At 37.8% G+C, this 11,819-nt stretch overlaps 1 protein-coding gene across 1 annotated transcript; it reads right to left on the reverse strand.

Moving 5' to 3' along the window:
- Nucleotides 1-7,118: 7,118 nt before the first annotated feature.
- On the reverse strand, nt 7,119-11,813 carry LOC103950517 (transcriptional activator DEMETER-like). Its single transcript, XM_048587410.1, has 16 exons — nt 11,421-11,813; nt 11,058-11,318; nt 10,865-10,944; nt 10,631-10,715; nt 10,445-10,536; nt 10,301-10,369; nt 10,169-10,205; nt 10,000-10,082; nt 9,235-9,669; nt 8,926-8,962; nt 8,790-8,847; nt 8,548-8,687; nt 8,398-8,463; nt 8,104-8,218; nt 7,980-8,018; nt 7,119-7,480 (listed from the first exon to the last, which is right to left on the reverse strand). The coding sequence occupies exons 1-16, from the start codon at nt 11,808-11,810 to the stop codon at nt 7,365-7,367; spliced, it is 2,103 nt and encodes a 700-aa protein (XP_048443367.1). The 5' UTR covers nt 11,811-11,813; the 3' UTR covers nt 7,119-7,364.
- Between the last annotated feature and the right edge of the window lie 6 nt (nt 11,814-11,819).

Consider the following 11,819-nt stretch of genomic DNA (forward strand, 5'->3'; position numbering starts at 1 on the left):
AATCGATTTCAATGCCAATAAATAATCCATCTGTAATGAGGATTGGCATTCCACTTTCAATAAGACTTTCCTATACAAGATCGAATACAATATAGCCCACCTAAAACTCATTAATCACACGTACTCTTATTCCAACATTCTCCCACTTGAGTATGACAACAGTCTATGAAGCAAGTTGAGGTTCCACCATAAAACTAATTGGCAATATGAGGAGTAGCCCAACTACTTATAAGCACATGCAAGGTCCCTCCTCATAAATGTGGGATTCGTTCTCAACATGTCCCCACACATGCCTAACACATGGATAACATAACTCGTATGACGTGGAGTACGTGTGGCCGTTGGGCTTCATATGTGTGACAACATGCTCTGATACCATGAAGAAAGTTGAGGTTCCACCGTAAAACAAATTGGCATATATGGAGAGTAGCCAAACTATATAAGCACGGGCAAGGTCCCTGCTCATTAATGTGGGATTCATTTTCAATATGCCCTCACACATGCCTAACACATGGATAACATAACTCATGTGACGCAGAGCATGTGTGGCCGTTGTGCTTCACACATGGGACAACCTGCTTTGATACCATGAAGAAAGTTGAGGTTCCACCAGAAAACCAATTAGCAATATGAGGAGTAGCTCAACTACTTATAAGCACATGCAAGCTCCTTCTTCATCAATATGGGACTCATTATCATCACGCCCCTATATGTGCCTAATATGTGGACAACATAACTCGTGTGACTATTGGGCATCACACATGGGATAACCTACTCTGATACCATGAAGAAAGGTGAGGTTCCACTATAAAACCAATTGGCAATATAAGGAGTAATCCAACTACTTATAAGTACATGTAAGGTTCATCCTCATCAATGTGAGATTCATTCTCAACACGCCCCCACACATGCTTAATACGTAGAAAACATAACTCGTGTGACATGGAGCATGTGTGGCCGTTGTCTTCACATATAGGACAACTTGATATGATACCATGAAGAAAGTTAAGGTTCCACCATAAAACCAATTGGCAATATGGAGAGTAGCCTAACTATATAAGCACATGCAAGGTCCCTCCTCATCAATTTGGGATTCATTCTCAATACATCCTCACACATGCCTAAAACATGGACAACATAACTCGTGTGATGTGGAGCACGTGTGGTCATTGGGCTTCACACATGGGACAACCTGCTGTGATACCATGAAGAAAGTTGAGATTCCACCATAAAACTAATTGGCAACATGAGGAGTAGCCTAACTACTTATAAGCACATGCAAGGTCCCTCCTCACCAATGTGGGATTTATTTCAACATGCCCCCACACATGCCTAACACGTGGACAACATAACTCGTGTGACGTGTGTTGGAAATGTGCCCTAAAACCAATCATATGATGATACTTTACGAACATTTCAAACTAATGTAGTTTAAATGTAAAGGGCAAAGATTATTGTTTGAGCCGTCTCATATAAATGTTATATGCTTAAACGATAAGTCCAAGGAATATGTGGTTGGAAGAATGCGATCTAAAGAAGTTAGATTCATGAGACCATTATTTCGTTGACACATCCTAAACGTTCCTGATCATAGGATTGTCAATTGGGCATTGACAGTCCGTTAAGATCAGTACGTGCTATGTCTTCTCTCAGGAAGAGTGACTAGTCTCGAGTCATTGGTGTGTGTGACATCAAGACAAGTACGTAGGTGCTCAATAGAGAATGAGTTCACTGAACATGATCAACGAAGAGTTCTCATATTCATGTCACATGAGAACTCATGGTTGGGATAATGCAAATTAGTCTTTTGACCTGAGGCATCACAGTTGTCTTGTGGTTAGGTCCTTAATCTTTGATTATGTCAAAGTCACTCCATCAGGAGGGTGTCCATCACATCGTTGGGGTTAAGCCACTTAGCCATGGAGGCAAGTGAATGCGCAACAAGGGATCTCTAACCTTCAAACTGTTTGAGGGAGAATACTCTATGATATGATTAAGAATCTTTGGCCAAAGTATGAATGAGATTTAGGAATGTGTTCCAAATCACATTCAAGGTAATCATATAAGCATAAGACTCACATTGGATAGTAGACATGAATAAACTATCAAACCAAACAATGTGGTCAAGAGTATTGTATTAGAGAAAGACCGTATTGCATTTGTAATCCTAAAACTGAATAGGTTCTCCACCTCTTCTGATTAGCTTGGGTAACCATGACATGCTGCTAGGCGTCAACCATGGTTTGTGGAAGCCCTAAAAGTGTATTATCACTAACGGGAGAATTGAAAGTAAGTTTCAATTCACAATCGATTAGAAAGAGTTTTAATCGCCCACTGCCTCGCTAAAAGGAACCTAATGGATCGTTCACCGAGTAAGGTAGAGTTTGAAGAAACAACGGAGATGAGTAAGAATAATTAAATGGTTTAATTATTTATCTAAGGCTAGGATTAATTAATATGTTAATTAATCGAACGAATAAGTTCGTTAAAGACCTCGGGTTAGTTTTGGGCCGCAAGGCCCAATGGGATTTGAATGTCAAGCCCATTAACTCAAGTTGTATGACAACTTGAATAAACAAAGGGCTTGAAAGCCCAATAAACCCTATAGGCTTGCCATGTTAGAAGAATAGGGCTTTTGGTCCATTAGGTCACTTATTTGAAGGGACTATATAAAGGACTTTATAGCCTAAAATTTACATATGGTAATTTTTGGGGAAAGGATGAGAACACAAGCTCTCCTTTCTCTCTAAAATTTAGGCCACCTTGGAGGGATCATCTAGCAATCAAACTCCTCCAAGGTCACTCATTTCTTCTTCATTATGCCTTGGTGATGAATCATTAGAGGTTCTCAATTTTGGGAACTTGGAGAAACTTTTTCATCCATCCAAATCCATGGATCTAAGATGCAAGGAATGAAGGCCCTCTCTTTGGGTGATTAGCCTTTGCTTATGCAAAGAGGAATCTACAAAGGTATTGATTTCTCAACTCACTTTGTTTTGAGTTGAGTCTTGGTTCACCTATCTACTAGGCTTTGAATTTCATGAGTAAATGTTTTGTTTTAAGTGCATACAAGCATGATTCCGTCTTTAATTGTTAATTGCATGCTATTGATGTTGCTTAAATGAACATGTTTTTCACAAATCTTCCTTCAACGTGGAGCACACCCCTTTTTAATTTATGTCCTTTGATCTTCTTCAATTCATCTTGTCAGACGGTAGAAAATTAAAAGGGTGTGTGAGAAGTAAAAAGGAGTGCGGATTTCTCACCCCTTTCAGTAATGAGCTAATATAGGGTAATTTAATTTATCTCTAGTCAAAATATGTACTGCAAATTTGTTTGCCCATCTCAATTACCAAGTTGTTAATTAACCAATGTACAAGTAATTTGAAGGTGATTTGTACCCATCCATCTAAATCCTACAATTATACATGATCTTTTCACTAAAATAATGAGGGGTTATGACGAATCAACCATCATTTATATCATCAAATATATTAGTTAGCACCATATTTCTTAATGGTAAAATAAAATAGAGCACCTAACAACGTATCTTCACAGACCAAAAACTACGAGATCACTCCTTTTATTCCGTAGTGATGGAGGGATCGTATTTTTCAACAACGTGAACTTACAATAATACTACACATCCTACTGTTTTTGAAAAACCAAAGATTTTCAAAAGATATGCATGCTATGAGTTTTAATTATGTTTGATATAACAATATTTGAATATATGATTTCTCATTTAAAAGTAAAAAGAATATCAGTAAATTTGTAATACTATGTTTGCTACCCGAACCGTAATACTAAATGATTATTATGAATTGTTGCTTAACCAGTGCTAGAATTTCTTTTATTTTTTGAACGAACATTTGTTATCATGCGGTAAGAATACAGAGCAAGAATCCGAGTATTATACAATAAAATAAAGTAACGGACTAATAATATAGAGCCGGCTGATAATATAGAGCCAACTTTTCAATGGCCAATGTTAATACCTATACGAAAACATAATGCCAGAAGTCAGATCAAATTAGTTGTCTGTGGCCAAGGCTATAAAAAACGTAAGGTGATAGTCAGGCAGCGTGGTGGGATCTAGATGATATTAGGTGGAGATTTTTAAAACAAAGTGCATGGCTTTAATTTTATGATAATTTTGACCTCTCCACCTGTGGGTGATATAATACAAGTAAGCATGATTAAACAATATGCCTTAAAAATAAGACTTAACTTGAAAAACAAACCCTAACCGCTCTCCCCTTTTTCTCTCTTGCACAAAGTAAGTCACAACTAGTCCTCAGCATTGAGACTCCTTTCTGGGGTTGGGGTCGGCCAGCAACCATTTTCCCCTCTTCTCTTTTCCTTTCTTTTCATTATGCTTGTGCACTTCGTAGTTTTCCTGTGTCCTTTGCCATTTTTCGGCGTTCCTCGTTGTATTTCGGTGTTTATTAACGTCTTTTATGTCTTGACAAACCCAGTCCCCAGCTTTCAACCCCCGCCCCTCAACCCCAAACACTCATCATCTTCCATCTTGTTCATTTCCTCCCTATTCCCACTTGCCATCCCTCCCACAACCTCTGTTCAAAGCCAACAATGACGCACCTAGTTTGGTTTGCAGATCTCAGCCCTCAGTTCACGTCTCTGTAGCCGACCAGTATGTCGGAAATTCGGGGCCAATCATGCTGCTGTTTTGCCCAAAGCGAGGGTATTTTAGATGCCCCCTTAGCCACCATCCCCTTCCCTTTTGTTTTGGTTCTGGTTTTACTTGCAGGGGCTTGTTTTGGTGGTTCAGATCTATTGTCTCTTCTCCAATATGGCGATTTTGGTTGGGGATTTTTCCTTGTTGCTAATTGTTTTGTGGTGCGATTCCTTCGTCGAATTCAACACGAAGTTGGTTTTCTTCAGGTGATTACCTTTGTGGTCGCTGGTGAGGTGATGGCATCAGCAGCGGTCGACCTTTGCTGGTTGCGGCTCTGGGTTTTTGTTATGTTAGGTTTTTTGTTTTTTTTTGCTGAATGGGCTTTGGCCATCTCCACTTTATTGGGCTAGTTTGTCGTATTTGTACTAAGCCTTTATCATTCAATGAATTTGCTTGTCCTTGATCAAAATAAATAAATAAATTCCTTAAAAAACCTGCCCAACGTTTCTCATGATCCCGCCGCACGTATACTTAAGTAATTCATTTGTCATTGGAAATTTAGAACAGCCTAATCCAGCTAGAGCTGGCAACAACATAGTAATCTGTCGACGGGAAATTTAGAACAGCCTATATATATATATATATAGATATATATATATATACAAGCATAAAAAAAACAGGTCCATATGCTGTATACAACATAGCGACAAAAACAAATTTGCAGTACACGTTTTGACTGTGGAAAGAATACGCGGTCAACACAAATTGGGTATAACATGCAGTAAGTGTGGTTGTTAGGCTTTACACGTGGGTCAATTTTCTCTGATATCATGAAAGTTGAGGTTTCATCATAAAACCAATTGGTAATATATATAGAAGTAGCTCAACCTCTTATAAGTTCTTACATGATTTTTTCCTTCACCAAGGTGAAACTTTTACACAAAATGTTAAGGAAAAATAAAATCACACATCATGATAGAAAAATTGACTTATAAATGCAAAGGCCAAGTAAGCCAAGACAATTTAGATGCAGTGGAAGCTAAAACTGCCGGAGCTAGTAAAATGAAATCAATTACCCGTATCATTACTTGATTCCACTATTCACATGGGGATTAAAGTTAAGTTGTTAACAAAAGCCTTATTCGGTACCTATTATTGGATTATAATTGATAACTAATTATGTTTTCAAAATAATAGAAGTTAGAGTTCAGAGAAAATACGAACTATCACCTTATGAAAGTTTATGTAACACCAGAAGTTTGAGAAGAACCTCTCGTATCGAAAGGGAAGCAAAACATGAAATTATGAAATTTGGAAAAATAACCTTAAAACTCGAGAGCTATTTTTAGTTCATTGTTTAAGGAAAAAAATAAATAATATTATTGTAATGTAATACACCGGTAATATCCCGGAAATTATTTTTATTTACTTGCTCTTCAAAAAAGTTTCATTTTACTTGGGCCGTTAAATTGTATTCCTCCACGTGTTGCCATAAGCTGAGGGTCTGAGTGAAGTTTAATCCCACCCGTGCGCGCGCCAAAGTTTCCATTTATGGTGGGAAAGGGCAAAAGGCGGCAATATTTCAATTAGAAACTCTTCCCAGTTCACTTAAACCTAAACTGGATCGGGATCCCGCAATTTCAATACAACTCCATCTCTCTTCCGATTTCCGCAGCTTCTCAACTCGCCCAGCAGGTTCATTCTCTCAAACCCTAGCTTTCTATTTAATCGAAATTATTCTCAAAATTTGGAGTCATAGCGTACGTCTAGCTCGTTTGAATATGATCTTACGGTACATTGTTGTGCTTTTAACCTTACTCTGGTCTCTGAATGTTAAATCGTAGAACAATTATTCTTAGGGTGGAAGGTAACATCTTATCTGTTTTGGTTCTGTATTAGCATAAACAAAATAAAAATGGAAAATGTGTTTGCTATGTGTTGTAGACGGTTGCATCACCTCTCTTCTATTGTCATTGAGTTCTCTAGTTCTTGTTAGATTGCATCTTGCTTTTTTGTAGTTGGATCTTTGTGACAGAATGTTTGTTGACAAGATTTAATTGATTTTGACTATACCTATTTAGGGATCCGGCTACAATACTTACATGTATTTAATACAATCACTATCTTGACAGTCAGGTGATTGTATTAAATAGATATATTCGCATAAAATCTGACGGTAAGATGGTGATTGTATTAAATACAGGTGAGTATCGTTGTCAGTCCCCCTTATTTAGATATGTTCTGTTGATTTGTGTTTTGACATCTTCTCCAGATGCTCTCTTGTCAATAATGTAGAAGCTTGAAAGGGTTTATTTTCCATCAGCAACCAATTATTGCAGGTAAGCATCATTTACAATGTTACTTGTTAGACGATTTGATTTCTCACCTCTTCATTCCTGTTTCTTTGTGGGGCAAAAAAAAAAAAAAAAACAAAAGGAAAACGTTATGAATGTTTTGGACCATCTGGGAAGTTAATGAATGGATTACTCCTTTCTCGGAATTTATTAAACTATTCTGTACAGAATATAATCAACTCGTCACGAGACCTCACATTTCCTGAATGGTGCTGGCTTTCCACTGCCCGCCCATCGTACAATGTGTGCATCTCATGGTAGAGGAAGAATAATTAAATGTGCTAGAATTTGTTAGTCATTGTTCTTCTCACACAGTCAGTAGTCTTCTGTATATCTGATGAATAATCTTCTCTGTGCCATCATGGTCAGTTTTATTTCTTCTCTTCATTTTTTGTCTTGGTCATCTTACGCGCTGGGAAGTGCAATCTGGTCATTAAGGGCCGTGGTGCTCTTGTTTTCTTTTCAAATCCCCTCACACAAACATATCCTGCAAAGAAATCAATCAGTCTACAAGGAAACTTGTTCGCCATCTCGTCAGTTGACTGCTAATGTAAAGACATCAGTTCTGCAATAGAATGTTTTTCTTTTTTTCAACAGTCACACCCACCTTCAGAACTGCTTTAGAGTTGTGTGAATAAACAACCTCCTTATCCATGTCTGAACTTTACAGGTGCTTAAACAGTATAATCTTATGCCGACATGATGTAGTCACCAAAATGATCAAATACAATTGGCTTTTGATTGACTTACTCTAGGATATTCTAATATCCTATCGACTAGATGAAGCTCTTACACAAGATATAGTTGCATACATCCAAGTAGGTTGTGTCGGAATTTAATTTCGTGATCTTGTGTTATCTTCTCATTTATGTACTATGTTCCTAAATAGTTATCCTCAAAATAATATAAAGAGCTGAAGTCGGTGTCTTATGTTCCTAAATCATTATCCTCAAACTAATATGAACTGAAGTCAGCATATCGCATACCTCTCCAAAAGCAGTATTGAATTCCCTCTGTTGATAGACCTGGTCGAAGGTATTTCATTGTGAGTGACTTTACATTTTAAATTGGGATATTTGTAAAGTAACCGTGGTATCTCAATTTCATTACCTTTGAAAATTGTTGATACCGAAGTTCCAAAGTATACGGTCCGTCTTGGCAAATTCCATATCCACCCCCTTGGAACATCAATTGGGTTATGACTAGATTCATGATCTGCGAACATCTGCGTTGTGATAGAGTTTTGTTTATAAATGAGAATAGGCAGATAGCACTCTTTTTGACCTATTGGGTTGGAGGAGTGCCTTTAATTTAGATAAGGTGTAATTTCTGGACTGCTATTAACTTAGTCCTGACTAGACACAGTGGATAAAATCGAAGGAAATTTGTTTGAAGAAAACTTGCCTCGTTAACTTGAAAGTATGTGCCATTGAGGGGGAAGCTCCCTCTCATTGCTGTTCTACAAGGTATCTGTGACAAGATGAATTAAATTTTAGTAACAACTGCAGGTGGTCTATTTTGTTTACATATTATCACAATTTAAATTTTCCTCACCAAAATCGTCCCTCTGACGGTTTGCAAATTTTCTTCTCTTATACTATTGCATGAAAAGCATGTCTTCTCATTGCACAATTTGTTTTGATCTTGGGAGCAACACCTGCTTTCTGGTTGTTGAATTGAATTTGCAGTCTCCCCTGGTATACCGTGATGCAGAATCAATGCATCACTTAGCAAAATGTACAAGATACTCAATTCTCAACAATGCATCTCAGTTCTCTGTGATTTCTTGAGGTTACCTGGTGTCCATATAGCTAGAAGGTATGGGCTTGGATCATCTGGTTCCCGTCTATCCATCTGCAAAGTTGAATAGTGATAAACTGAGATTAAGAATGCTTCATATATTCCATATACACAATTAACATATTAACCTACCCCTTCCAAGAGTGGATGCGAATCAGGTAGTTCATACCTGCATTGTATCCACACAGATGTATAAGTTTGTCATGGAGAATTATAGTTATGTCTATGTACATATGTTTATATATAGGTATGTACGTCGAAACTCATAATATATCCTTGGCAGAGAGTTATTTAAAATGCAGTTAGAATTCTGATGGTAGCGAATTCAGTACTTAGACACCAAAAATTGTTTTGTTTGATTGAACATGCTATGGGTATATTGTTACTGCATCCAGTGTATTGGTAAGCATATGCAGTTTTATTGGGAAGACAGGGACTTACACTTGGTGCTCCGTTCGTAGTCTACTGACATTCTTCAGCTTGGGCGTAGGGATAGAAGTAGCTTCTGGATTCAAGGCAACTAAGGCTTTGGACATGTCACCTTCTTGGAGCTTCTTCTCTTGCATATAGTTTTGAAATGTCGATGTGAACTCTTTCATGTTGAGTTTGATGGTAGGAATCTCATCAGTATCTTCATAGAAGAAGTCCTCAATTTCACTTTCTGATAGCTCTGTCAACTCTTGTTCTGGTGTTGCTGGCTCTTCGATTATTGGTTCACACTCTTTAGTTACAGTACCTGCTATCAGGAGTGAGTTGTTCTCAGGCGGAGGCAGTGACATAGGAGTGACAGCTATGGTGGGATTTATCTCGGGTTCAATGGAAACATTTGAACTGACAATTCTCTTCTCTTCTGGCCCTGGCAGGGCAAGTCTTGCACTGCACCAAACAAGGTTGGTCTGAATTTGATTAAGACTGTTCTTCAGAGAGTCTCATAATAATGTACTGTATTGTTGTTTATTATTTTTATTTTTTACTTCTCTTTCTTTTTCCATGTGATTAGTGAAACATAGAGTACTTCTTACTTCTACAGATTCTACATGAAACTATCTACTAGTTTAAGTTTTTGAAACACTTTCTGATTACTAATTAATAAGGCCAGAATCTCATGCCCCAAAATATGTAAGGGTTCTCGTGACACGCTTCATGTTTATTTCCTGCACAGTGACATCAATATACATATAACTTTCCAGAGATGATTACTCGAACCTTGCAAAAGCACTTGCGAAGTGTCTACATTCTCCTCTCATTGGACATGCATTGCAATTTGGTTTACTCTTTGTACAAAATACCTGCATACATACGAAAACAAGAGGGACTTATTCTATTTTTGCTTAATCACAAATCATGTTTCTAATCAAAGAAGCGCCATGTATACCTTTCCAAATGTAATCATCTGGTAGTGCAGCTCGTAACTGTCATTCAATAGTCAGCTAATTAGCAAAAGAGCAAGTAAAAAAGAAAGTGCCCACAAATTAATATGAATGGTTCTAGGGAAGTATGAGATTACAGGGTTAGTTGATCAAGTTTGCACAATCTTGGCCATAAATACTTTTGAATCGACTCCAGCATTGGGTACCTAGAGAATGATACAGTTAGCACTTGCAATTATGGAAAAGTTAATCATCCAATTGTTGAGATATTATTTTCTTACAGTTCTAAGAGGTGTAACTGCAGTGATTCGGGTAATGGTTGGAGGGGGACCCATCCCAGTCTTACTGCTATCCTTCCAACATTTGTGTCAACCTTTATGGAGCAAAAAGAAACAATATTTCTTATATTGTAAGATGTTCCCGGACTATCATAGGAAAATTGCTAAATTGTGCCACACAATTGTTACCGGGAAAGCAAGGTGGTGAAGTGTCAAAAGCCGGATGCACTCCACACTTTTCAAGCCCAATCCTCGTATGCTTAATAGATAATCCCTGCAGAATAAGCGTATGTGATAACTAATTAACTATATACAAAATATACGGATGCACTGCAGTCCATTGTTCATCATTTGGATAGCCTTGTGCATAAAAGGGGCAGTTGTAATGTTATAGAAGAAAATGAATTATTTGGAATGACTGACTTTGCTTTATCAGGGGGAACATCTCTTAACCATTCCAGATCGGTGCTTTCATGTTCTCTAACCAGTCGCTTTAGGAATTCCTACAAACATTTTGCAATCACTGTTAACCTGTCCAGTGATGTTATCTTGGGGCAATTTAATGGTGCTCTTAACAAACATAAGGTCTTTAGACTGAACACTAATAGAAGAGAACCTGCATTCGTTCCGCTAGCAAGTTGTTCATCCCTCGCTCCTTGATTGCATCAGATATTTCTTTGACATTAGCATTTATGAGTGCTTCATAGTCCAGAGAGTCCATTGTATCTCTATTTCTTTCTGTTTTCCTACCATTGGCTTGTGCCTGCTTTCTCAAAATGTCCCAGTCAACTGCATTATTTTTCTCGCCCTCATCAGCCTTTCCTTTTTTTCCTTTTGGAGTTTTACTTTCCTTTTCTGCCTTTTGGATTTTTTGTACCTGTAAATTGGAATCAACCGATTGATTTTCAATGTACATTTGGTTATTTGCTACAGAGATGCTATCAAAGACATTGAAAGATTTTCTATTGAGCTCACTGACATTTTGGACATGCTGCTCGCTACCACACTTATTTCGCAGAAGTGGTTCAGTATGCTTTACAGGCTCTGTGGCTGATGTATTTTCTGATTGGAAGGTTAGGTTTCCCACACATTGGTGACTGTAGTGGGAAGGTTGATCATCTCCCATGCTTGACCTTGGTTCAGAATTCCTTTGCTGGTCTGTCGAGTGCTCTTTGAAAGATGGATACGGTTCTTCAGTTTTTAAGCTCTTGTAATTTTCTTCATGTTCAATATTAAACCTGGAAGCAGTTGAAGGCCAAGAGGATATGCTTTCCTCACTGAAATTTCCAAATCTCCATAGCTCTGGTTCTCCAGAATCTGGGTACATGTGAAACTGATTGTTGCTGGAAGGAGCAACTGGTAGTTGCATTTTTTTATA

Source organism: the organism of the source record quoted next, unplaced genomic scaffold (assembly GCF_019419815.1).
Source record: "Pyrus x bretschneideri cultivar Hongxiangsu unplaced genomic scaffold, Pyrus_bretschneideri_v1 Contig266, whole genome shotgun sequence".
Taxonomy (NCBI): Eukaryota; Viridiplantae; Streptophyta; class Magnoliopsida; order Rosales; family Rosaceae; genus Pyrus; species Pyrus x bretschneideri.

Excerpts from the sequence above, each read along its gene's own strand:
- LOC103950517 (XM_048587410.1), bottom strand. The coding sequence starts at position 11,810 with ATGCAACTACCAGTTGCTCCTTCCAGCAACAATCAGTTTCACATGTAC. Across the intron at positions 11,319-11,420 it reads GCGAGCAGCATGTCCAAAAT|GTACAAAAAATCCAAAAGGC; the intron begins GTCAGTGAGCTC and ends TCCAATTTACAG. Across the intron at positions 8,848-8,925 it reads CGCATCCACTCTTGGAAGGG|ATGGATAGACGGGAACCAGA; the intron begins GTAGGTTAATAT and ends TCAACTTTGCAG.